Source organism: Vanellus vanellus, assembly GCF_965231255.1.
Source record: "Vanellus vanellus genome assembly, contig: HAP1_SCAFFOLD_110, whole genome shotgun sequence".
Taxonomy (NCBI): Eukaryota; Metazoa; Chordata; class Aves; order Charadriiformes; family Charadriidae; genus Vanellus; species Vanellus vanellus.
The window spans coordinates 214,916-242,536 of record NW_028127815.1 but is presented as its reverse complement, the minus strand read 5'-3'; the positions used below and the strand labels follow the sequence as shown (position 1 = coordinate 242,536).

The following is a 27,621-nucleotide window of genomic DNA, read 5'->3' as shown; positions in this document are numbered from 1 at the left end:
ATCCTTCTGCTCTCAGCAGTGTCTGATGGCATAATAGAAGAGGGTGATCCCCCTCCATCTCATGACAGTGCAAGATGGAGGGACAAACCATCTCCCCTGACTCTGCTCTCTGCCCCAGGCAATCCTCATGTCTCACAGCACTCACTCTGTTCTCCTGGAGTGCAGCAGAAATGCTGAGGGTTTCTGACATCCCAGAACAGTGCCCAGGGGAGGTGGGGGAGCTGTAAAATACCCAAAGCCTCTCCAACTGCCTTCTGCCATCCTGGTCCCTTAGCAGTGCATGTGCAGATGCTGACAAGCCCTTCTGCATTGTAGGTGTTTCCATCAGAACAGGTAGAACATCGGCACGGACCCCGGTCCTCACTCTTCCCAGGAACTCTTCCCTCCTCACAGCACAATCAGCAAGAGTAAACCAGAGCTCGAGTCAGGAAGCTGAGGAATGTCTCCTGGAAAAGGAAAAGGGCGTATTACAGGAGGGGCAAAGTCTATGGGAAATGGCTTTCATTTTCCTTAGGGAAATCTCTGGTAACAGACCTTGACCACGTCCCCCTGCCCAGAAGAAGCAAATGTCCAACAGCAGCTCCATCACACAGTTCCACCTCCTGGCATTCGCAGACACACGGGAGCTGCAGCTCTTGACCTTCGGGCTCTTCCTGGGCATCTACCTGACTGCCCTCCTGGGAAACGGCCTCATCATCACCGCCATCGCCTGCGACCACTGCCTCCACACCCCCATGTACTTCTTCCTCCTCAACCTCTCTGTTCTGGACCTGGGTTGCATCTCCACCACTCTCCCCAAAGCCATGGCCAATTCCCTCTTGGACAGCAGGGCCATCTCCTATGCAGGATGTGCTGCTCAAGTCTTTCTTTTTGGCTTCTTCATTTCAGCAGAATTTTCTCTTCTCACCATCATGGCCTATGACCGCTACATTGCCATCTGCCTGCCTCTGCACTACGGGACCCTCCTGGGCACCAGAGCTTGTGTCCACATGGCAGCAGCTGTCTGGGGCAGTGTTTTTCCCTATGCTGTGCTGCACACGGCCAACACATTTTCACTGCCCCTCTGCCAGGGCAATGCCGTGGACCAGTTCTTCTGTGAAATCCCCCACATCCTCAAGCTCTCCTGCTCACACTCCTACCTCAGGGAAGTTGGGCTTCTGGTGGTTAGTGTCTGTTTAGCCTTTGGGTGTTTTGTTTTCATTGTGGTGTCTTATGTGCAGATCTTGAGGGCTGTGCTGAGGGTCCCCTCTGAGCAGGGACGGCACAAAGCCTTTTCCACGTGCCTCCCTCACCTGGTGGTTGTCTCCCTCGTTATCAGCACTGGCATGTTTGCCTACATGAAGCCCCCCTCCATCTCCTCCCCATCCCTGGACCTGGTGGTATCATTTCTGTACTCGGTGGTGCCTCCAGCAGTGAACCCCCTCATCTACAGCATGAGGAACCAGGAGCTCAAGGATGCCCTATGGAAACAAGCCCAATGGATGCTGTTTCCCCGAAAATAACCTGCTACCCCTTCTCTGCACATTGCCCAGGGCTTATCTTAGATCATGAGCCTATTTTTTCTCTTGTCATAATCCTGCTTATTGATATTTTTCTGTGTTTATACTACTTGTTCTGAGGCTTGATCCTACTGGGTCTGACCCTTGCACAACACTGTGTCAGGTGTGGCTTGACAGATAACAGCTCCTAAATGAAACGGGATGTCTCAGGTAGAATAGCGAGAAAAGGGAAAAGCAGGGGAAAAAGAAAACATGGGCTGAGATAAATATTGTTTAATAGAACAGTAACAGAAAATAAAAGCAGTAGCAGTAACAATAATAATAATAGTAATAAAAATAGTAATAATAATAATAGTAACAATAATAATAATAATAATAATAATAATAAAGTATATCTAGAATAAAGTGATGCAAAACAAATTGCTGTCACCACACAATGATTATTTGCCCCTCCTGTCTGTAAAAGTAATCACCGATCCCTGCCCCCAAGCTGACTCACATTTACTTACTGAGCATGACGGCTATGGGATGGAACATTCCTTTGGCCAGCTTGTCTTGTCTGTGCCCCCCCACCCTCTATGGGAAGTTGAAAATGTCCGTGACTTAATATAAGCATCACTCAGCAACAACTAAAACAATATGTGTTAGCAATGTTATTCTCAAAGTCAATCCAAAACACAGCAGCTACCAGGAAGGATATTAACTCTATCCCAGGCAAAACCAGGACAGCGTCTGCCCCTTATTCTATACCATCTACCTCATGCCCAGGTCTTACACTTTTCCATAAATCACCACCATTTTCCTGTCTTTGATATATGTGTATATACACACAGATATCATTCCCTTAGTCCATGGCCCATCCCACTGAAATGTCCCTTGAGTTCATTTAGTCCATGACTTTGGGTTCCATCTGTTGTAACTGTCTTTCCTGGCAGGAGACGTGGTGTGTGGTGTTGAATTGTTGCGTGCTGCATCTGGAGCTCACAGCTGGTGTAGCCGGCATGCCCCATGCCCATCATCTGTGGGTTGAAGATGTCGATCTCAAGACAATTCCCGGGTGCCAGTTACTGCAGCCACTTCTGGTTCCATCACTTCTGCACTTTGCTCAGTTTCATCAAAGTTCATTCTTCATTAATTTAGGTCACTCTCACTGCAATGCCATAGATAGAGCATATAGCAACCATATCAGTGATGATATATAGTGGTAATTTAGCAATAAATATCATATCATTTGATTCATTGGCCATTCTCACCAAAATCAAATCCCCTTGAGGAACACATCGATCATCCCCATCCTCCCGCATCACCCACCAAGTGCACTCAGGGCCTTAAAAAAAGCAATCCCACAGAGAGTTTTGCCTTTGCTTGTGTCAGGAATAACCCAGACTGTCTTCCCGAACATATTCAGATCCTCAAATGTTCCCTAACCAGGTGGCCTTTGCTAAATGTGTATCCCGACTTTTGAAGGTCCCACCACCCATGGCTCTCAGTGTAGTTTATAGCAGTCCGTTGTATTGTTTCATTTTCCCAGAGGCTCGTGCATGGTAGGGGATGTGATACACCCGCCCAATGCCATGCTCTTTGGCCCAGGTGTCTATGAGGCTGTTTGGAAATGAGTCCCACTGTCTGACTCAGTTCTCTCTGGGGTGCCATGTCGCCATCAGACTTGCTGTTCAAGGCCCACGATAGTTGTTCAGGGTGGTGGCATGGGGCAGAGGGTGTGTTTCCAGCCGTCAGGTGTTTGCTTCCACCGTTGTGAGCACGTGGCGCTTGCCTTGGCAGGTTTGAGGGAGTGTGATAGAACCAATCTGCCAGGCCTCCCCATATTGATATTTCAGCCAACGTCCTCCATATCAAAGAAACTTTAACCGCTTGGCTTGCTTAAATGCAGCACACCTTTCACATTCGTGGATAACCTGTGCAATAGTGAACGTGATCAAGTCCAACCCCTGGTCACGAGCCCATCTATATGTCACATCTCTTCCTTGATGGCTTGAGGCGTCATGGGCCCACCAAGCTATGAATAGTTCACCCTTACGTTGCCAGTCCATGTCCACCTGAGCCACTTCAATCTTAGCAGCCTGATCCACCTGCTGGTTGTTTTGATGTTCCTCAGTGGCCTGACCCTTGGGTACGTGGTCATCTACATGATGTACTTTCACAACCAGATTCTCTATCCGGGCAGCAATGTCTTGCCACAGTTCAGCAGCCCAGATGGGTCTACCTCTGCACTGCCAGTTGCTCTGCTCCCACTGCTGTAACCACCCCCACAGAGCATTTGCCACCACCCATGAATCAATATGGAGGTAAAGCACCAGCTGCACGGGGGCTCACAGCCGGTCCCGGGTCACCCCTGCGCCTGTGATTTCACTTTGGGGCACATTCCAGAGCCACCAGACAGGCAGGGGTTGGGAGACGGTGTTGGAGGGAGGGCACGGACAAAGCGCTGTAGCACCTCCAGGAGAAGCACCTTCCACTGCCACAGGCTGTGACGTGGGCGATAGCTTGGCTCCCAGCGACACTCATCCTCACCCAGGGAGAGGAAGATGAGTGCTGTGCTTTGCACCGTCTTCAGTGAGCTTTGCCTGGAGGAGAGACTCTGCGATGTGGTTCTCAGCGTGGGTGGCATTGAGTTCAGTGATGAGAAGAACATCCTCTGTAGCTACAGTCAATAGTTCAGGTCAGTGCTTGGAACAAGATGGGATGGGGACACACAGCATTTCCCAGGCTGTGTCACGCTGCCTTAGTGTCTCTCCAGCGCTTCCCTCGGCACTGAACCTCTTTTCCAGCACTTCCCCACAGTCCTGGTGCCTTCCTGGACACCGGAATTCATCCCCAACCCAAGATCTCACAGCAGCGCTGGAAGCGGTGTCTGACGAACCCCCCGATGCGGTGCAGGGCTGGAGCTTGGCCAGCCGGGCTTGTCTGCCGTGGGGCGGGAGGTGTTCCTTCCCCACACAGCGCCATTCTCTGGTGGTCTTGTTGAAGCAAGGAGGGCACTGGCCCTGTGGCTCTCTGTGCACAGCTGGAGGCGGTGACTCCTTGTTAAAACAACCGGCTCGTAACACATGAATTAATAAACCCCACGGCCTCCCAGCGTGGCTACTGCGTGTGCCCAAATTGGTGCCCCAGGAAGGAGGCACAGGGGATAATAGGGTCTGGGTTTAATGCAGCAAAGATGCTTTTTCCCCCAGCACTGCTTTGCTTTTTTCAGGGCTTTGTTTTCCACCCGCTGCAGCAATGCCGGGAACGATGTCTATAAAATCCCCGGCACTTCACCTGAAATGATGCGGCTCATTACCAAGTACGCCTACACCGGCACAGTTCCGGTCAAGGCCATCAACGTTGAACGTTTGCTGATAGCGGCCGACCAGTTCAACGTCATGGGCATCGTCAGACTGTGCTGCGAGTTCTTAAAGTCCCAGCTGTGCTTGGAGAACTGCGTCGGCATCTGGAGATTCACCGAGTATTACTACTGCCTTTATTATTGACTTTATTATTGACCTGCGGGAAGCAGCCCAGGCGTTCATCCCCCATCACTTGGAAAGGGTGACCAGGGTGTCGAGAGAGTTTCTGGAGCTCTCCGTCAATGAGCTCCAGTGCGTCCTGCAGAAGGAGCAGCTCCGTGGGAAAGAAGAGGACATGTTCAAGGCTGTTCTGCAATGGATGGCTCACGACCCGCAGAACAGGAGGCAGCAGGTTGCAGTCTTGCTGGGCAAGGAAGAGTGGAAGGGGGGACAGAGGGCATTTATTTAAAGCAAAAATGTCTACGTTATTCTTAGCTTAGAAAAAATAAACTCAGCATTTTTGACAGTAAGGACTTTGCTTGAAACTTTTGAAATCCTGCCTTCACAAGGGTATAAATTTGTAGTTCATATTCACTGTACATACACGCCACTCACCCAAATCCCATTGCTTGTTAGCACGTGCATGGTTTCCGAAGGCACACACACTGACACTGACACTATGGAAATGATCAGGTATGTGTTGTCTATGAGTGCCCAGGCCACAGTTGTGTGAGGCATTGCACAAGCATCGGAAATCCTTGCCCAAAAGAGTTTGCAAACCACCCGTTCCTTTCGACTGGGCTCGAAAGGGGGACCATCTTGCATAGGGGAGGATGGCACATCGCTCTCATGTTCTTGAGGCAGTCCTATTCGAGTCATGGTTTCAGTCAGAGTCCTTCCTGAATGATCATTGCCTGGGAGGACAATTTGATTTCTTCCTCTAAGGCTGTCATACTGCCTGCCCTCATTAATGGCTTTTTCTAATTCTCTTGGCACATTTGCAGTATCCCTGATCATTGCCTGGGAGGACAGCACCATAAAGGCAGTCAAGTTCCTTCTGGGCCACCCCTGGGGACAATTCTCGGCCTTCGAGTATAACATCATGAAAACTGCAAATGGGATTGGGTCAAGGGCAGCTTTGGCTGCAGTGACCTTGAGGTGGCAGAGTCTGGGATCTTTAAGGTGGCTAGGAGAGCGCACAGTAAGCTCGCTATCCTGGACTTCAGGAGATAGACATTGGCCTCTTCAGGGATCTGCTTGGTGAACTACATTGGGACAAAGCCCTGGAAAGAAGAGGGGGCCATGAAAGTTGGCTAATATCCAAGCGCTACCTCTGCCAAGCTCAGGAGCAACACATCCCGGCAAAGAGGAAGTCAGGCAAAGACAGCAGGAGGCCTGCGTGGATGACCAAGGAGGTCCTGGTCAATCTCAAAAAGGAAAAGGAAGCCTACAGAGGGTGGAAGCAAGGACAGGTATCCTGGAAAGAATTGTCCGAGCAGCGAGAGATCAGGATAGGAAAGCTAAAGCCCAGGTAGAGGTAAATCTGGCCAGGGACATGAGGGGCAACAAGAAAGCCTTCTATAGGTATGTGGGTGACAAAAGGAAGACTAGGGAACACGTGGGCCCACTCGGGAAGGAACCAGGAGACATGGTAACCCAGGACATGGAGAAGGCTGAGATACTCAGTGACTTCTTTGCCTCAGTCTTCCCTGGAAAGGGCTCTAGTACTGGAATAGTCCTCTCCCAGTCACTTCCCAGCACTCCCCAGCCCCTGCACAGCTCTGCCCACCTCCCCTGCTCTCTCCCCAGGACAACCCAGCCCAGCAGCCCAGTCTGGACTGGCCCCACAGCACTGCCCGCCGCAGGCTGATGCAGAGCTCTGGGCACTCACCGCACAGCCCCAGCTCCTCCCAAGGGCACAGCAGCTCCTGGGGGGCAGACAAGGAGGTCAGCCTGCCCATCAGCCCCGGGGCTCGTGCTGGTGCTGAGGGAATGAGAAAAAAGAGGCTGGTCACTCTCTGCTTCTCTGGAATTCATATTGTGCCTCATTCCAAGCCCTGACTGAATTTGCCCCCTTCTCTCCCCAGTCAGCCCCATGCCCCAGGACAGCACAGCAGACCTGGCCCTGGGGTTCCCTCAGGCAGCTCCTGCGTCTCCCCACTCTCCCCTCCCTGTGCCTGATGAGTCCCTGCTGACTCCCTCGGCACTGCAGCGTCCTTGTGCGTGGACACATTGATTCAGTGCTTTATATTGGTGGACTTCACCTTGGAGGGTGTTTCACCTTCGGAGTCTCCATCCATTCTCGTCCAAGGGCAAGTGTTGAGTCCCTAATCCTGCACCTCCTCCCCCCTAAAAGATTCATTTCCAGAATGTCCTTTATATGCCATCAGTCCTGTCATACATGAAGAAGACTGAGGAGAGAATGGGAGCTCATGGACCGTCTCCCCTGCCATTGGGCACCAAGAAGAGCGCTTTTAAATCCAGAATATTTGGTGCAGTGGAACCCAATAGTACCATCAGCTTAGCTCCAGAAACATTGAAAACACAAGAAGAGACTCATTAAAATATTGATTCCTTGAACGTGTTCTTGGAAGGAACTTTGGAGGAACAGCCCATCCTTCAGGCACTGCACTTGGGAGATGCCCTTTTATTGAAGAGCTGTTATCTCTCAGGCCACACCTGACTCTGTGTTGTGCAAGGGTCAGACACAGTAGGATCAAGCCTAAAGACAAGCAGTGTAAACTCAGAAAAATATCTATAATCAGGATTATCACAAGAGAAAAAAGCAGACTCACAGCCTAAGATAAGCCTTGGGCAATGTGCGTGGAAGGGGCAGCAGGTTATTGTCAGTGAAACAGCGTCCATTGGGCCTGTTTGTGTAGGGCATCCTTGAGCTCCTGGTTCCTCATGCTGTAGATGAAGGGGTTCATTGCTGGAGGCACCACCGAGTACAGAAATGACACAACCAGGTCCAGAGATGGGGAGGAAATGGAGGGGGGCTTCAGGTGGGCAAACACTCCAGTGCTGAGAAAGAGGGAGACCACGGCCAGGTGAGGGAGGCACGTGGAAAAGGCTTTGTGCCGTCCCTGCTCAGAGGGGATCCTCAGCACCGCCTTCAAGATCTGCACATAGGACACCACAATGAAAACGAAACACCCAAAGGCTAAACAGGCACTAACCACAATCAGCCCAACTTCCCTGTCGTAGGAGTGTGAGCAGGCGAGCTTGAGGATGTGGGGGATTTCACAGAAGAACTGGTGCAGGGCATTGCCCTGGCAGAGGGGCAGTGAAAATGTATTGGCTGTGTGCAGGAGAGAATTGAGGAACCCACTGCCCCAGGCAGCTGCTGCCATGTGGACACAAGCTCTGCTGCCCAGGAGGGTCCCGTAGTGCAGGGGTTGGCAGATGGCAATGTAGCGATCATAGGCCATGACGGTGAGGAGAAAATACTCAGCTGAAATAAAAAAGAGAAAGAAAAAGAGCTGGACAGCACACCCTCCTTAGGAGATGGCCCTGGTGTTCCAGAGGGAATTGGCCATGGCTTTGGGGAGAGTGGTGGAGATGGATCCCAGGTCAAGAACAGAGAGGTTGAAGAGGAAGAAGTACATGGGGGTGTGGAGGCGGTGGTCGCAGGTGATGGCAGTGATGATGAGGCCGTTTCCCAGGAGGGCAGCCAGGTAGATGCCCAGGAAGAGCCCGAAGGTCAAGAGCTGTAGCTCTCGTGTTTCTGCAAACTCCATGAGGAGGAACTGTGTGATGGAACTGCCATTGGACATTTGCTGCTTCTGAGCAGGGGGACCTGTCCGAGGAGGAAAAGGTAGTGACAAACTGGGACAGACTTCTCTGAGGAAATCCCCATGCCATTCCTCACAGAAATCCCCCTCCCACAGCTGAATGAGGAATGACCCAGCTCATTCCCAACCCCACAAACTCAATGACACACTCCCTTATCAGGTAAAATACTACTTCGACACCTACTTTCCATGAGGACACGTCTGGGGCAGGACTCCCAGAGTCAGAGGCAGAAGAGAAGCTGACCCGCACCCCCTCCCCAACTCCTGAGATGCAGAGTTCAACAGACGGGTGGGGACATGAGGAGAAATGCGTCTGTGCTCTGAAAAAAGGAAGCGAGGAGAGGGAGTCAGGCAGGCGTGCAGTGAAGCCTTCTCCTCAGTGACAGTGTCTCCAGACAGCGACACTGCAGGGCACTTGCTTTTATGTTGTGCATCACTTGTAGGACACACTTACTTCTCCTGGACTGGAGATGCAGCTGCCGAGAAGGCATCTCAGGCTCCGGACCCTGTGGCTGTGGGGTGGGCGGGAGAGGAGAGCAGAGGCTTGCTGCGGAGAAGTTGTCTGAAGGTCAGGGGGCGGCAGGAGGTGCCGGGATCCCCCCTGCCTGAGCACTTCTGGCAGCAGCTCCCTCTCTGTCCCTGCCTGTGTCTGGGCTGCCAGGAGCTGCCCCTGCCTGGAGCTGCTTCTCTGCCCCCGGGTCTCCTCCCTGCCAGTGCCCCAGAGCCCATCCCACCTGCTGTGTGTTCAGCTCTGCCCTGCAGACCCCTCCTGGCAGCACAGCGCTGCCCGGGGGCATCTCTGGGTGTGTGGGGGCTCAGGAGCAGCTCAGGGAAGTGCTATCGAGAACGGGGGTCTTTGTGCCTTCTCCACAAAGGAGAATTCCATTCTCACCACCCACTGCCCACCCAGCAGCAAAGAGGAGAAATCCCACAGCACAGACTTGTTCTCTTTCAGGGGAAAGGTGCCTCGATATCCTTCTTCAAAAGGGCCCTCTGCAAATGTCCTGGGGGTGATGTGGATCTGGAGCAGCCCTGACCCACACAGGTCCATCTCAGCAACAGAAGGCATCTGCCTTGCTGGCAGTCACTCCTTCCACCCACACCTTCTCCCCACAGAAGATCCGTGGGAGCTCCCCGGGCAGGCGGAGAACTGACCCTGGCAGAGTCCTTGCCCCGGCACACAGCCCCGGGGTGCAGGGACCCTGCTGGCAAGGACAGCCCTGCCCACCCCTGCCTGCACACCCCTACGCACACCTCCACAACCATCCCCAGCAGAAGGCAGCCCTCGGGCCCAGTCCCTCTCACCGGGCAGCAGGGAAGCCCTGCTCTGGAGCACATCCTCCTCCTTTACAGCACAGAAACTGAGAGAGTCCTCCTGACAGAGCCCAGCAGCTCTCAGATGGACCAGCTTGAGGAGATCCCTCCAGGAACTGGAGCTGCATTGCCCGGCACCCTGAGACTTACCATGCAGAGGGCGGTGAAGATTTCTGCCCCAGTGAGGTCTCAGCACCCCCCACTCCCAACTGCCTTTAAGGTCTCTCTGCCTCACAGGTCTCCCCTCTCTGCCTGCAGGCAGTGCCCCCAGCCCTGCTCCTGGGCAGAGCCACCTCTCTGCAGCGCTGCCCGCTTGCCAGGAGCTCCCTCCATCCCAGACCCCTGGCCCAGCTCAGCAGCAGAGGACCAGCCCACGCTGGCACTGCCTCTGTCCCCTCTGGGCTCCCTGGAGGTGTCTCTGGGGCTCCAGGGGAACCGCCTGTGAAAAAAAATGATGCAATCTCTGATGTTCCCTCCGTCAGCTGGGGAGAGACACTTACTTCCAGCAGTGTTATTTCTCCCAGCAGAAGAAGAGCTGGCCATGAGTACCCCCTCTTCTTGTCCCATCAGTAGCACACACGGGGTCTTGGACTCTTAGTACCAGGAGTCCTTATGGCAAATCACTGCTTGCCTGGTGCCACAGCTGGGGGGCTTCAGCCCAAACGTGCAGCAATGATCTCAGCCAGGGGCACAGACAGGACGAGCTGGAGCAGTTTCTGTGGCAGACAGAGCTGTGACATGGTGGCAGAGCTCAGTCCATCTGGTCTTCAAGGACAGCCTCCTCCAAGCTCTGCTATAGTCCAGTTCGCAATTCAATCTAACCCCCAAAGGCAATTCAAGGGCACCAGAATGAGTGTTTACTCCTTCAGGAACAGTTTGAGAAGAAACAAAGCCACTGTGTGCCCACTTCTGAGTTTCAGAGAGCAGGTGGAGCTATATCGGAGATTCTCTACATCCTCTTTGCCTCACTCTGCCCCAGCAAGGTCTCCCAGGGCTCTGTGACTCGGGGCAGGAATCTAGAGGAACGCCACCAGCAGTGGATTGTTCCCAAGTCACCTTAACTAAGACAATCCTTACCAGTCTATGGGACAGGAGGGGTGGCAGCTGAGGGAGATGACAGGGTAAGCCAATGTGCCAGCGTGTTCAATGATACTCCGTAATCATTGAAAGGCCATGGAGGTTGAGGGAGGGAACATAGAGGTGCATAGACAGGCCAGAGGGATGGGCCAAAAGTAATATCATGATGTCCGATAAAGAGAACTCTGAAGTCCTGCCCTTGAGGTGCACTAACCCCGAGCAATGACAGAGGGCAGGGGCGGTGTGGCTGGGTGGCAGCTTTGCGGGAAAGGCTCTGCTGGTCCTTCAGTTTCATTAGGCAAAACAGCAGCCAGGGGCAAAGAAGGCCAACAGCATCCTTTGCTTCTCGTTCCATTCCCTGAAATCCCGAGTGCTTCTCTTTTATTCTCCTAATACCCTCCCAAAAGAACCGCCCACCTGTGCTGGTTTGAAATGAAACAGAACCCATTTTCTGTTCAGTAATTTGACTTTGCAGCCAAGCCTCCTTGAACTAACTGAACTCTCTGAAATTTAATGCATATTGTCCATAAGCTGTTGGCTCTCAGAGTGACAAAACCTGATTATCTATAATTGATGCCAAGGCATGGTATGCAGAGAGGCTCTTGCTTAGACTTTTTGCTATAACAACCAAGGGCAGCTCACTTTGTTATATGCCCCGTTGGAGGGTCGGAAGCGGTAAAGTGTAGAGGGGATGCACCTTTGGATAGGAGCAGACAGGACAGGTGACCCAAAACTGACTAACTTATCTAAACTGACAAGTCCTTTCTCTCTCTCCCTCCTCTCCTTGGAAAGAGAGGTGAGGGAGAGCATCTGTCGTTTGTCGCAGTGGCCAGGCCGGCCCAAACCACAACAAGAGTGAAGGAACTGCACTGTTGGACTGAAGGCAGTCCTTGCTCCTGCACACAGAATTCCAGCCACAAGTAGCTCTGTGCTCATTTAATATTTGGTTGGCTGCCTTGAGGAATTGCCCCTGACACACCCTTGGCTGGGCTCAAACAGCATTTTGTCTGGGAAGCTCTCCTAACAAACAGCCTCATCCCAACTTCACTGCGTGGTCTGTAAACGGAGAGGCAAGCCCTGCAGTCAAAGTGGAAGGTTTGTGGGTGACAGTGGTGACTGAAATGACCCACAATGCATCTTTGGTGTGGCTTTCTGGATGCTCAGAACCAATGGACCTCTGAAGGAAAGTCAATCTGGAATTGGAGCTTACAGAAAACACATTTAAAACTCTTTTCTACTGAGTCGCTTGGAGCAGCAAAATTCCTGTTAGTGTTTGCCTGTGTAGAGGCTGTATGGGAAGTGCACAGCATAAAACAGACCATGCAGCTTGAGCTAAAATATACGTTAAGGAGGAAAAGGATGTTACAAACTCAATAAGCAGGTGATTGAACCAGGGAAATGCCCTAGGAGATCCCACTGTCTTAAAGTAGCAGATCCCACTTCTCCAGCCTGTGAAGTTTACGTTAGTCATTGTAAAGTAAAAAAGGAAGCCGGTGCCATTGGAACCCTGTGGTGTGCCATGTATGATTCACAGGATCTCCTGAGAGAAATGGATGACGAGGTAAAGAATGTGAAAAAAAGACACCCGTAAATTGAAGGAGGAGGAATTTCCCCACATAAAGACAATCACCTTAATCAAAATTTGAGAGGAAGATCTCAGGGTAAACAGACATAGACCCTGGTTACAAATTAAACATCTGGACTTGGAAGTTGGACAAGCACAAGATTTAGAAACAGAACTAAAGGTTTTAGAAACTGAGCTACAGAAAGCTGGAACAGCAGCTCAGCTTTCGGCAGAGTAACATATAGTCATGAACAGAAGTCACAATCAATGCAGCGCACTTCCATCAGTCTGTGAATTCAAGAGTATGTCTAGGACAAGATCCATAGGGTCTACTGGGAAGGCCCAGGTTCTTGTGGGCTGGCACCAGGGATCCTGGAATGCTTGCCAGCAGATTCTCACACATCGGAAGTAGCCATTGGGAATAGGAGAAACTTGGCCCTATTATTAGTGGACACATGAGCATGCACGAACACTCTTCATGTATGGCAAACTCAGGCTGAATAACTCCAGAGTAAGACACTTGGAGTGGCTGTGAGAGAGCCCATCGTCTTGATCCAAGGTGGGAAAATGTCACCTTCCAACCTGGGCAATGGAAGGGATTAATGTGAAAAGACCCATCAGGTCAACCTGCATTGTAAGGGAAAGCAAATTTTCCTTTTCTAAAACAGACAGAAGCCCCCCCTTGCAAAACCAACATGGTGGCCACCACTGCCAATCTGCTGCATTAACTGCTCTACACCATAGAGTCTGATCTCAGCACTGACTTTATCACAAGAATTATGCATGAGCACTGCAAAGCCTAAACGTAAGATGTGCCACCCTGTCTCTGGCAACCCGTGCGGCAGAGGAGAGGGAAAAGCCAGTAACGGGGTTTGGATGTTGAAGGTGGGGTCCAGCAGAGATGAGGAGTCAAGGGAGTGGATGGGGAGAGATAGACAAAGGTGAGACAAGTTCTGATTTGATTGTGAGGCCACTACTGTTATAGGAGCATGACTGGCCAGCAGCTGGCCCCAGCAGTTTGGGGACAAGAGGTTTATCACAAAACCGCTCTTCCCAGCCAAGATAGGGTCAGAGGGAAAGAGGAGCGGCAGGCCAAGGGGAGATGGCTGGCATGGTGATGATTCTGAGGACACTTCCACAGCAGCAGCCTGGTTGGCCCTCAGGAGACATGCTGGCCAGCAGGCATGCTGAGGTCATCCAGCGCATCAGAGACCCCACCCAAGAGGAACTCCACCCTTGGGGAGGGGAGGGGGTGAGGCAGGTGGAAGAGGCCCACCTGGGTTCTGATCCTGGGGGCACCTCTGTTACATCAGCCTGACCAACCATGGCAGACAGAAGGGCAGGTGGGGCTCATGGCCACCTGGCTCAGGACAAGCCCTGACACTGGCAGAAAATCTTCTCCTTATCTCCAGGTTCAACATCCCCTCTTTCACCCAACACTTGTCTTTCATCCTCTTAATATGCACCAGAGGTGGAGAGCCTATCTCTGTATTTTTATGACCTCCTCCTAGGTTCTGACAGGCTGCAAGGAGGTCCCCGTAAGCCTTCTTTCTGCTCTTGACCTTCCTTGCAACCACTGGCTCAAGGGGAGCTTTGCCTTCCTAAAAAAAATGATGTCAACAGAGATAACTTTCTTCCTTGTCATGTCCTTGCTGTCACCTCCGGGCAGCTGCTTCATGGCCCCTGTCAGAGCCAGCCTCGTCCCTCTACTCACCCAGCCTCCCTGCCCCACAAATGCGTTATCATCACGGGAAGACCCATGGCGCATGAAGAGGTTTCTAGGGCAATCAAAACCACAGTCAGTGGAGAAAGGGAAACAAGGGTGGGCTCTTTGTGTGCTGTATTATGTTAGTGTAAGATATCTACCCATATAGACACACAGCAAAAACGGATCCTTCCAAGAGCTGGTCTGACACTTTCCATGTATCCAGAACCTGGCCCTGGGATCCCCTCGTCCCCCTGATCCCCCCCAGGCACAGACAAGCACACGCTCACGCAAATGGCTCTCTCTAGAACAGAGTCAAAGAATCATTGAGGCCAGGAGCAGGTCAGCGTCCACCTTCTCTGGGCTGCCCCTTCATGCTTCATTTTAGTCAGGACCTCCTTTCTCACCCATGCCAGGCTCCTGCCAGCTTTGACAGACTTCCTATATGATGGGGTGGACTGTTCTGGAGCTGCAAGAGTCCATCCTTGACTAGCAAAGAGCTTTCTGACCCCCTCTTCTCTGCAGGGCCATATCCCATGGGATTCTTCTGATCAGGTCCCTCAGAAGGCCAAAGCCTGCTCTCCTTAACTCCTGCTCTTGGCCTTGTTCCCTTCTTTCAGGAGCCTCATTTCTACCTTCTCACCCCTGACTGTGACATCCCTGACAGTGGGAGATGGGAAATTTTTTTTCTCCACTCTGGAGCACGTACGGAGACCCCAGTTCTCGTTAGCATTTGTCTGAGCCTCTTCTTATCCCCTTGGCATGCAGAGATGTCCCTGGGCAGTGCCCTGCTGCCAGGAGGGATCTGCAGGGCAGAGCTGAGCACACAGCGGGAGGGATGGGGTCAGTGAGCACTGGCAGGGAGGAGATGTTGGGACAGAGAAACAGCTCCCGGCAGGGACAGCTCCAGGCAGCCCAGACGTGGGCAGGGAGTCGGAGGGACCTGCTCCCACAAACACCTTGGGAGAGGGGACTTGGGCACCCTCCCTGCCATCCCCTGCAGTGCAGACACCCACTCTGAAGGAACGCCCTGGTCTCCTCTTCCACCCAGCAGAGCCCAACCCTCTGTCCCTCTCTTGCCTCCTCACAGCAACACTCCTGGCATTTCTCCACATTTCCCCTTTCTGCTGGTTTAGGGCAGCTTATCTTCTCTAGATGGGGACTTAAAAACATTGCCTTTTTATTTTGGGTGGCAGTATTTTGCTATGTTATCAGGTCTTTTTTAATGTTTCCATTTTCTGTCCCTTACGTAATGGCACCTTGCGAATTGCCGCGGTCAGACTCACCTTGGGACGGCGGGAGGCCTCTGTTGGACATTGTGTATAATTACACCTTGGGTTATATTATGGGCCATTTAGCAAGAGGGGGGATGTCTCTTGAGTTTTTGTATGTGCTGGTGGCATCAATAGCAACAGTTTTTGAAAGTCTGGAGTACCCTTGGAATGTTTTGGTTATTGTGCTTGGGTAATTAAATTTTGCTGGCTCTTTCTTCTTCATTGGTGTATCTGCAGTATAGGGAAGTATCCAGCGGCAACCCCATAGGCCCCCACAGCCAACATCATACCTGCACAGCCCCCTCCTGTCCCTGTGACAGACATTGCGCCTGCACAGACCCTGCCGTCCCCTGCGACACTCAGACCCTGCCAGCCCCCATGGCAGGCATCCATCCGATCCAGACTCCGCTGGCTTAGATCCCACTGGCTCCTATGTCAGGCACTGCACGGTATTTCTCCTGCACAGCACCCGCCAGCCCCCATGACGGACATTGCACCTCTCCAGTCCCTGCTGGCTACCATGACAGGACCCGCAGCTGCAACGAGTATTAGACAAGACATGCAATAGGACCAGATAACAACGGGCAGTCAGGGACATCACGCAATGAAGAAACAGAGGAAACCACTCCATCATTATCCCTAAGTGAGCTGCGGGACATACGTAAGGATTATGGCCATCAGGAAGGCAAGCAAGTGATTCCTTGGCTACTCGATTGCTGGGACACTGGAGCTGATAGTTTGGACTTAGATGGTAGAGAAGCCAAGCGGTTGGGACCATTGACTAGAAAATTGGGTATTGACAGGGTTTTTGGATGACCACCACAATCCCTTAGCCTCTGGAGATGACTCCTGTAAAGCGTGAGGAGCAAGTATCCCTATAGGGACGCTATCCCATACCACCCATCCAAGTGGACAACTATTGAGAGAGATGTTCAGAATCTGAGGGAAGTAGCTGTGCGGCAGATGATTTTTACTGATTTGGACAACCTGAAGACACCATTAGATCCAGATGCACTCAAAATTACCAGACCCACTTGGCGCATGTGGGTACGGAGAGCACCAGCGGCACATGCTCATGGATTGGTATTATTTTGCTGGAAAGAGGATGAGGCACCGACAGTGGGTCATGTGGATACTGACATGCAGCATTATGCACATAATCTTTTTCTGCCGCGCAGGACAGTGTTTCAGCATTGGACAGGTCACGTGACCAGGCCGCTGTCTCAGTTGAGGAAAAACCATAAATCTGCGGTAGCATGTGGCAGTGTATTGGACAACTGGTTAGATGATGTCCCTCGGCAGGTCAAAGCCTCAGCCATGGAAAAATTGTCTGAAAAAGCTAGGTGGGAACTTGATGAGATGTAAAACAGAACCAATTTTGTTCAGTAACTTCGCTTCTTAGCCGGGCTTCTTCTAACTACTGAAATTAACAGTATATTGTGCAGACAGTGTTCACTCTCTCAGAGTGATCAGACCTATGTTCACAGCGGATGCCCAGGCACGGTGTGCAGAGAGGCTCTTACTTATACTTATTGCTATAACACCCACGGCCAACCAACTTTGTGATTTGCCCCTTGGACGGTTGGAAGTGGAAAAGCATAGTGGGGTCCCACCTGCGGGGAGGAGTGGACAGGACAGGTGACCAACGGGGTATTCCATCCCATCTGCCTCATGCTCAGTATAAAAGCTGAGGGATCAAAGGGTCAGCGCTCTTCCTTCAATGGCCAACGTCTGAGGAGGACTCTGTATGTTCGTCTGCCTTTGATCCTGATCTTGAATCCTTATCTGGAATCCAGTTCCCATCCAGCACTGAGTCCAGTCTGGGACTGCCCCAGCGCCAGCCAGTGACGTGATCATCATCCTGGGAGCTTGATATGGTTTTGTATATATTTCATTATGGACTTTTTATTTTATTATTAATATTTCATTAACCTAGTTTAGGTCCTTCTAAACTCGTAAGTCCCTTTCTCTCTCTCCTGCCTCTCCTCGGTAGGGGAGAGCATCTGCCGTTCTGCCTGAGTGGCCAGTCCAGCCCAAACCTCAATACCTACACATTCACCCTCCATTTGGAGAGGTCCAGTTTCAATATCATTTGGAAATTGCTGATATCACTTAATGCGTAAGCAGATAAATGAAGAAAAGTGGAAGAAAAAGGAATCTCTTTTCTTTTCTTTTCTTTTCTTTTCTTTCATTTTTAAAATCATTTCACTTCTGAAATCTCTCAAATAAGAATTGTAAAGTGAAGAAAATTATGCTCAGAGCCTTGGCTTGTTAGGGCATTTTGCATGTTAATGAACTGGCCTCTTGAGAAGTAAAAGGCAGCAACAAAGCTCCAAGTTTCTGAGCATGTCAGTGGGCTGCACTGAGGGCCACCCCTGAAAAGACCTTGGAGGGAATGACCAGAAAAGGGACTGTCCCTGGAGGCTGGTGAAGCAGGAAGTCAGAGGCACTGCTTACAGGTTGAAAATCAAACATGGAAGTGGTTGTGAAAGCCCTTGACCTGTCTCATCAAGCGGGATGTCCAAGCACTGACCCCCACACCCTGGGAATGGGGATCCTTTCCCACATGGGAAGCTCAGGGCTCTTCCTGGGAGCAGTGAGATGAAGGGGTGTGTGATGCCAAGGGCAAGACACCTCTCAAGCCCTCTGGAGGGTGGGGTGGAGGCAACAAGGCCCCATTGATGTAAGTAACTGGAGTGCTCTCAGGGGCCTCAGTGGAAGAGACCACAACCATAGTCAAAAGGACAAGGATTTCAGTTCTGTTGGGGGGTCCCAGCCCCAACAAAGGGACCATACCCCCCACAGGCTGTTCGACACTTCCCTATGCCTGTGGCTGTTTCTCTGCAGATGTCAACCACCACCCCTGCTTCCCCACCCCACTCTGACCCCATGCTGTCCCAAGCTCTACTGATGACTCTGTCTTCACTATTTCTTCAAACACAAGGCTGTCATTTTCTGAGGTTTTCCTAATGGCTGTGAGTTCCCCATAACCTGTGCAGCTTCTTCCAAAGCCCTCCTAATGCTCCTCAGATGCCAAAGATGTCTCAGCTCATAGACTCATTTGAATCCTCTATTTAGCTCCATGTCATTGCACGGAACTGCATATCCTACTGCTGCTGCCTCAAAGACAAAACTAGATCTATTTCACTTCAGTATGACACCCTCCTGATATCCCAAATCTGGGTTTGTTACACGGTGTGCAAGCCAATAACACACAGAGCAGAGGTATTTCCAAGTTTATTCCATTAATGCACAGAAATGGGGTGCTCAGCCCAAAACGGGAGCAAAAATTAGCTTCAAAAGACTCCACTTCTATGCATTGATGTTTACATATTCAAACAATTCATATATATATTCACAGTTACTCATTGTTATTCTCTTCAAGGATTGGTTGAGATTTCTTTGCTTCCCATGTAAATTAGTGCACAGACTCTGTCTTCTTCTTCCATTGTTCTCTTTTGAGTAGGTGGAATCATTTGGGTGGGTGGTCAGTGAGTCAGTGGTCGCGATCTCCCCCTGGCAGAATTACCTTTTACCACTTCTCTGATCTTGGCAGTTCCAAGAGGTTTTCTGGGTTCGCTGACCCGCCCTACAGTTCATCACTCTCTTGACAGGAATCCCCTGCTTCTCAACAATGCTACATTGTCTGGTGGTAGTTCCTTAACTGAGTCATAGATAAATCTTTCTCTATTTTCATATTAGGTAAATTATTAAATAGAGTTGGGGCAGTACAGAGGACTTGAGCAGCAGCAGGTTTCCTTGGTTGCTTCAATTACAATGACATTTTACATTTCATTTTCCTAGTTTATGTCAATTTTCCTGCAACAGAGAGAGCTGCCCTGTTATTACAGAGATGCTCCTCAGGAAGGCAGTTCTGATGCTGTGATGACACAGTAACCGAAGGCCTCACTATTATCCAGCACAGTAGGGACAGCCTGTGAGGAGACATGGGCAGCTTACTGCTGCTGAAGGTGAACCCATTGAACCCCTTTCTTCAATGCTTCTTTGAGCTCCTGGTTCCTCATGCTGTAGATGAGGGGGTTCACTGCTGGGGGCACCACCGAGTACAACACTGCCACCACCAGGTCCAGGGATGATGAGGAGATGGAGGGGGGCTTCATGTAGGCAAACATGCCAGTGCTGATAAAGAGGGAGACCACAGCCAGGTGAGGGAGGCACGTTGAAAAGGCTTTGTGCCGTCCCTGCTCCGAGGGGATCCTCAGCACAGCCCTCAATATGTGCATGTAGGACACCACAATAAAAACAAAACACGCAAAGAAGAGACAGGCACTAACCACAATCAGTCCAACTTCCCTGAGGTATGAGTGTGAGCAGGAGAGCTTGAGGATGTGGGGGATTTCACAGAAGAACTGGTGCAGGGCATTGCCCTGGCAGAGGGGCAGTGAAAATGTATTGGCCGTGTGCAGGAGAGAATTGAGAAACCCACTGCCCCAGGCAGCTGCTGCCATGTGGACACAAGCTCTGCTGCCTAGGAGGGTCCCGTAGTGCAGGGGTTGGCAGATGGCAATGTAGCGGTCATAGGACATGGCTGTGAGAAGAGAAAAATCTGCACCAAACAAGAAGGAAAAAAAAAAGACCTGTGCAGCACATCCTGCATAGGAAATGTCCCTGGTGTCCAAGAGGGAATTGGCCATAGCTTTGGGGACGGTGGTGGAGATGCAACCCAGGTCAAGAACAGAGAGGTTGAGGAGGAAGAAGTACATGGGGGTGTGGAGGCGGTGGTCACAGGCGATGGCGGTGATGATGAGGCCGTTTCCCAGGAGGGCAGCCAGGTAGATGCCCAGGAAGAGCCCGAAGGTCAAGAGCTGCAGCTCCCGTGTGTCTGCAAATGCCAGGAGGAGGAAGTGGGTGATGGAGCTGCTGTTGTACATATCCTGCCTCTGGGTATCTGTTATTGTTACTTGTGGTTATCTGTTAAGGAGGAAAAGACAGTACTGAGTCAGAGCAGACTTCTCCTGGCAAAATGGATTGCATATGTCTTTGCAGCCCCACATTCAGACCCTCTTTTCAGGAGCACCTCTCTGCAGCTCCCTCACTTGAGCTCTGGCTTTTGCTGGCTGAGGCTGCCACTGGGAGCTGGGCAATGGGCTCCTGAGGAGTCCTCCTTGCTGTGCAGCACGAGGGAAGTAGGACAGCAGGGCTGTCTCCAATTAAATGTAATTGTGTTATATCAAAGAGCTTTTCAGCGTTGTTGTCGGCAATTTGCCCAACTGCACAGCAGAGGAGAGGGGATTTTGTTTTCTCTGTTTTGTTCTGGTTTTACCTGCCACATTTCGGAGCGGTTTGGGATGGCCGAAATCCCTGACATTTCTAATGCACTCCAGGTGAAGTCTTGTGGGTCCTGAGAGGCAAAGGGATGGTCCCTTAGTGCAGAGAGAGGAGAGCAGTTCTGCCCATCAGTCCTCTTCTCCGCTGCCCTGTGCTGGCAGCTTGCAACTGGAGGAGGATCCCTCTGAGGTGTTGCCATCAAAAGAAGCAGGACACTGCGGAGAAGAAAGGAATGCAGGTTCAAAGGGGAGATATACAGGCTCATTGCCTTTTCTCATCTCTCCCCTCCCAGACTGGAACCAGGAGGGATCATTGCAGCTGCCCACGTACAGCTGCCCAGCAGCATTTCCATGGCCTGAGCACCGAGATGTCTTCTCCATGTGGATCCGAGGGAGCACAGAGATACTATGGGAGAGCTGTGCCCTTCTGGAGAGCACCCTGCAGCCCCACAGGACTCCTCAGGGAAATAGTTGATGTCCTTAAGTTGCCTGGAGGAGTCCTGGGCACATTGCTCCCACAGACACGACTGCAGAGCAGGACCCAAAGGGTCGGCATCTGAACGGGAGCTGAATCTGCCACCTGCAACCCCCACCCCCCGCACTGACTCAGTTTATCCTCAGTTTATCCAACGGTGAGAACAAGGGCAGCTCAGGCAGGAGGGGACGGCAGTGAAATGCCACAACACTCCCGACAAGGGAGGAGGGACATGCTAGGCAGATGGCAATCCGGGGTTCGTCCTTTGCTGGGCTCTGGCTGCTGCAGGGTCAATGCGTGCCCGAGACCCCGTGGGCTGGAGAGCAGAGATGTACCCCGGTTGGGAACGGAGACCAGGCAGGAGCTGCCCAGGGGAAGGTGTCTGTGCTGCAGGGACAGCACGGACGGGCCCACATGCCCCTCGCCAGTGTTTCAGGCAGCAGCTCCCTCTCACTCCCTGCCCGTGTCTCTGCTGCCAGCAGCCCTCCCCCTGTCCCCGGCTCAGCTCCCGCTCAGTGCTCACAAACCCCGTCCCACTGCTTTGCGCCCACCTCTGCCTGCAAACACCTCCAGGGACGGGGCACTGCCCAGGGGCACCTCTGAGTGTGCGGGGGCTAAAGACCAGTTCACAGCGAACCTGATGTGGCTGCTAAGGGGAAGATGCTGCTGAGTTGGTGTGCTGCCCGAGAGGTCCTCTGAAAAATATCATGAGGTAGAGCTCACCTGTGCTGCTGCTGCACTCTCTTGAGAGCAGAAGCACCATGCCCTGACCTGCTCATCCCTACCCTACCATGCTGGGGTCACTCCTTCCACCCACAGCTTCTCCCCACAGAATCTCCGTGGGAGCTCCCCGGGCAGGCGCAGAGCTGACCCTGGCAGAGTCCCTGCACCAGCACACAGCCCCCGGGGTGCGGGGACCCTGCTGGCAAGGACAGCCCTGCCCACCCCTGCCTGCACACCGACCTGCAAACCCCGGAGCCATCCCTGGGAGAAGGCAGCTGTCCGTCATTGTCCCTCTGAAGGTGCAGCAGGACATCCATGCTCTGAAGCACATCCTCCTGCTCCACACCAGACAAGCCAGGAGAGCCGTCCTGACAGCTTCTATCAGCCATGGCATGTGCCAGCTCTAGGAGACACTGCCAGGAACTCATCTGCATTGCCCCACAGCCAGAGACTTACCATGTGAAAGGCTGCGAAGGTTTGTCCCCCGGTGAGCTCTCTCCTGTCCTCCCACCCCAGACTGCCTTTACCTCTCTCTTCTCTTCTCTTCTCTTCTCTTCTCTTCTCTTCTCTTCTCTTCTCTTCTCTTCTCTTCTCTTCTCTTCTCTTCTCTTCTCTTCTCTTCTCTTCTCTTCTCTTCTCTTCTCTTCTCTTCTCTTCTTCTCTCTTCTCTTCTCTCTTCTCTTCTCTCTTCTCTTCTCTCTTCTCCTCTCTTCTCTTCTCCTCTCTTCTCTTCTCCTCTCTTCTCTTCTCTTCTCTTCTCTTCTCTTCTCTTCTCTTCTCTTCTCTTCTCTTCTCTTCTCTTCTCTTCTCTTCTCTTCTCTTCTCTTCTCTTCTCTTCTCTTCTCTTCTCTTCTCTTCTCTTCTCTTCTCTTCTCTTCTCTTCTCTTCTCTTCTCTTCTCTTCTCTTCTCTTCCCTCGCTGCCTGCAGGCACTGCCCTCAGTCCTGCTTCTGGGCAGAGCTGTCTCTCTGCAGCGCTGCCCACTTGCCAGAAGCTCCCTCCGGCCCAGCAGCCCGGCCCAGCTCGGCAGCAGAGGACCAGCCCACGGTGGCACTCTCTCTGTCCCTTCTGGGCTCCCTCAGAGATGTCCCTGGGGCTCCAGGGGAACCACCTGGGAAACAAGCTGAAGTCATCACTGATACTTTTCTCCCTCTGCTGGGCAGAGAAACTTCTTCCCTGCAGTGCCATTTCCCCTTTCGGAGACAGAGTTATGTCCAAGAATCCCCTCTTCTTGCCCCACTAGGAGACAGCACACCCAGGCAGTGAAAGGCAGGAGTCTCCTGTACCTCCTGTACCCATGCAAAGCACAGGTGACACATGAGGTGCCAGAGGTGGCCTAAGACACGTGCTCGTAACTGATAGAAATATTAAGAGGGACAGGGCAGTGTCTGGAGTCATCATTTTGAGGCTGGTGGGGCATGGTGGTGACACTCTCTCTCCTCCACCAGCTGTCTTTACCCCATCTCCTTTGGCACCCATGGCCCGTTTCTCACAGACACCCCTACAGTGCCTTACCTTCTTCAGGGCAGCTGCTCCATTGGAAGGTGACCTACACCCTGTGGTGCCATGGGAGGTGCCAGGGCTCTCCTGCACAGCCGCATGCAGCCAGCAGGGACAGCACAAGACCTGCAGGAACACGATCGTCATTCAGAGCAGCCGTGTAACACACCCCAAGAGAACCTCTGGGACATTCAGTGCTTTTTTTGAGGCAGCTGCAGTGAAGCCAGTCCTGTTCCATCTCCATCCAGTAGACGTTGGCGCTGCTCCTCCAACAGCCTTTAGTCACCCCTTTTTGATGCAATCAAGGAATAGAGCAATGATTTTCCCAGTGTTCTTGGATCACGGGATGTCCATCGCTGAGGACATTTTCCAAAGCACCTTGTCTTTCCTGGAGATCAGCTTCCCTACACCACAGGCTCTGGAGGGCTGCAGAGACATCCCAGAGAGTAACGCCCTCTCCTGCCACGGCTGCACAGTCCAGCCTTGCGTCTCTCTGGTCATGAGGGTTTGCTCTCCTTCGGGTCACCTCATTTCATCTTTCCATTGCCATCTGCCATCCACTCCTGCATGCTCTGAAGAAAACTTTTTCCTTGCATGGGACCTTGGGCACTTGGTACTGCCTTTCTTTGTTACACATCTGAGCGTGGTTCTGGTGCTTAGCTGAGGTCCAGCATATCTGCTCTGATTTATTAATTAGGCAGGACATGATAGGATGAGGGGGAATGGCTTCACACTGGAAGAAGGTAGATTTAGATTAGTTTTTAGGGAGAAATTTTTCACTTTGAGAGTGATAAGGCACTGGAACAGGTTGCCCAGAGAAATTGTGGGAGGTCTTGCCAGCACATCCAGCAGCTCCTTCAATACCCTGGGATGAACCCCATCAGGCCCCATGGACTTGTGAACATTCAGCTGATACAGCTGTTCTCTGACAATTTCCGTCCCACAAATGGAAAGTCTTTGTTTCCACACTCGTGGTCCTCCGATTCAGGGGACCGGGCAGCCCAAGCTCTAGATGCATGATTAACGAGTGAGGCAAAAAAAAGCATTGCACACTGCTGGTTTTTCTTCATCCCTATCAGTCAGTTGACCACCTTCAACAACTATCGGTCCAGCGTTTTCTTTAGACCTCCTCTTGCTATTAATGTACTTAAAAAAGCACTTCTTGGTTTACAGAATGCTTTAGGTTGGAAGGGGCCTTGAAGATCATCAAGTTTCAACCCCCCTGCCATAGGCAGGGACATCTCCCACTAGACCAATTTGCTCAAAGCCCCATCCAGCCTGGTCTTAAACACCTCCAGGGATGGGACCTCAACAACTTCTCTGGGCAACCTCCGCCAGTGTCTTACCACCCTTAAAGTCAAAAATTTCTTCCTAATATTTAATCTAAATCCACCCACTTCCAGTTAAAAGCCATTCCCCTTCATCCTATCACTACATGCCCTAGTATAAAGTCCTTCCTCAGCTCCCCTGTAGGCACCCTTTAGGTACTGGAAGGGGCTATAAGGTCTCCCCGGAGCCTTCTCTTCTCCAGGCTAAACAACCCCAACTCTCTTAGCCTGTCCTCATAGGAGAGCTGCTCCAGACCGTTGATCATCTTCAGGGCCTCCTCTGAACCTGCCCTAACACATCCATGTTTTTCTTATGTTGAGGGTATCAGAGCTGGATGCAATATTCCAGGCGTGGTCTCACCAAAGCAGAGTAGAGGGACAGAATCACCTCCCTTGACCTGTTGGCCATGCTGCTTTTTATGGACACCAGGATCTGGTTGGCCTTCTGGGCTGCAGTCTCACATTGCTGGCTCATGTTGAGCTTCTCGTCAATCAGCACACCCAGGTCCTTCTCCTCAGGGCTGCTCTTCGGCCATTCCCCGCTGAGCCTGTATTTGTGCTTGGGATTGCCCTGACCCAGATGTAGGACCTTGCACTTGGCCTTGTTGAACTGCATGAGGTTGGCTTGGGCCCACCTCTCCAGGCTGTCCAGGTCCCTCTGGATGGCATCCCTCCCCTCCAGCGTGTCAACCTCGCCAAACAGCTTGGTTTCATCAGCAAACTTGCTGAGGGTGCACTCTACCCCACTCTCCATGTTGCTGACAAAGATGTTGTACAGCACCTGAGGAACGCCACTCATCACTGCTCTCCACTTGGACATGGAGCAATTGACCACAACACTTTGAGTGCGACCGTCCAGCCAGTTCTTTATCTATTGAGTGGTCCATCTGTCGAATCCATGTGTCTCCAATTTAGAGACCAGGATATTGTGCGGGACAATGACAAACGCTTTGCACAAGTCCAGGTAGATGACATCAGTTGCTCTTCCCTTGTCCACTGCCGCTGTAACACTTTTGTAGAAAGCCACAAAATTTGTCAGGCATGACTTGCCCTTGGTGAAGCCATGCTGGATGCTAGCTATCACCTCCTTATTTTCCATCTGCCTCAGCAGACTTTCCAGGAGGATCTGCTCCATGATCGGGCCAGGCACAGGGGTGAGACTGACTGGCCTGTAGTTCCCTGGGTTTTCATTGTTTTCCTTTTTGAAAATAGGGGTTATTTTTCCCATTTTTCCAGTCAGCAGGAACCTCACCAGAGTGCCATGACTTCTCAAATATGAGGGACAGTGGCTTAGCAACTTTGTCTGCCAGTTCCTTCAGGACCCGTGGATGTGTCTCATCAGGTCCCATGGACTTGTGCACCTTCAGGTTCCTCAGGTGGTCTTGTACTTGATCTTCACCTACAGTGGGCAATTCTTCATTTTCCCACTCCTTGCCTTTGCCCTCTGCATCATGGGCAGTGTGGGTGCAGTCTTTGCCAGTGAAGACTGAGGCAAAAAAGTCATTGAGGACCTCAGCTTTGTCTCTGTCCCAGGTGACCAGTTCTTGCATTTCCTTCCGGAGAGGGCCCACATCTTCCCTAGTCTTTCTTTTCTCGCTGACATACTTAAAGAAGGATTTTTTGTTTGTCTTGATGCCCCTGGCCAGATTTAGTTCAGTCTGGGCTTTAGCTTGCCTAACCTGATCCGGGGCTGCTTGAACAATTTCTCTGTATTCCTCCCAGGCTTCCCGCCCCTGTTTCCACCCCCTATAGGCCTCCTTTTCACTTGTGAGCATGTCCAGGAGCTCCTTGTTCATCCATGCAGGCCTCCTGGCTTTTCTGCCTGCCTTCTTCTTTGTAGGGATGCATGACTCCTGAGCTTGGAGAAGGTGAGCCTTGAATATTAACTGGCTTACTTGGGCCCTTCTTCCCTCCAGCGCTTCATCCCATGCCACTATACCAAGCAGATTCCTCAAGAAGACACAGTCAGCTCTGCTAAAACCCAGGGTGGTCAGCTTGCTGCGCACCTTCCTTGCTGCCTTGACAATCTCAGACTTGATCATTTCATGGTCATGGCAGCCCAGGCTGCCCTTGAGCTTGACACTGCCTACCAGCCCTTCTTGTTGGTAAGGACAAGGTCCAGCAGAGCTCCTCTCCTCGTTGGCTCCTCTACCACTGGGAGAAAGACGTTGGCAATACAATCCAAGAACCTCCTGGACTGCCTATGCCCTGCTGTGTTACCCTTCCAACAGATGTCAGCAAACTTGCTGAGGGTACACTCTGTGCCCTCATCCAGGACGTTAACATGTTGAACAAGACTGGCCAGTACTGACCCCTGGGGAGCACTGCTACTTACAGGCCTCCAACTAGACTTTGCGCCAAACACTATGCTATCAGCCTCATTCCCCACAGTATTCTTGTGTCCAGTTAGGACATTATGGTCTGATTGGGTGGATAAGTAGATGGGTAATAACTGAGATCAGTACTCGGGCTTGAAGGAACTTGGTGAACGCATAGTGTTCTGCCCAGAGGGATGTATCTAGTCGGGTTCCACCATGTTTCAAGGGCTTTTAATTACCCAAAGGAGATGAGAAAATGCTTTTTTCATAACTTTTGTAGCTGACACCTCAATGAGGAGAGCAGACACTATATTAGAGGGCAGAGTTGCCATCCCAAGGGACCTAGACAGGCTTGAAGGACAGGCCAACAGTAACATCATGTTATCCAACAAGGACAGATCTAAAGTTCTTTCGCTGAGGTTGACTAAGGGCCTGAAGTGACAGAGGGCAGGGACTGCCTAGGTTGGTATCAACAC

At 51.7% G+C, this 27,621-nt stretch overlaps 2 protein-coding genes across 2 annotated transcripts; one reads left to right on the top strand and one right to left on the bottom strand.

The window, feature by feature from the left end:
* Positions 1–566: 566 nt before the first annotated feature.
* Positions 567–1,502, top strand: LOC309684967 (olfactory receptor 14I1-like; the record flags this gene model as incomplete). The annotated part of the gene is made up of 1 exon (XM_082500800.1): positions 567–1,502. The coding sequence occupies one exon, from the start codon at positions 567–569 to the stop codon at positions 1,500–1,502; it is 936 nt and encodes a 311-aa protein (XP_082356926.1).
* Positions 1,503–7,632: 6,130 nt separating this feature from the next.
* LOC309684966 (olfactory receptor 14J1-like) lies at positions 7,633–20,406 on the bottom strand (the record flags this gene model as incomplete). The annotated part of the gene is made up of 2 exons (XM_082500799.1): positions 7,633–8,240; positions 20,088–20,406. The coding sequence occupies 2 exons, from the start codon at positions 20,404–20,406 to the stop codon at positions 7,633–7,635; spliced, it is 927 nt and encodes a 308-aa protein (XP_082356925.1).
* Between the last annotated feature and the right edge of the window lie 7,215 nt (positions 20,407–27,621).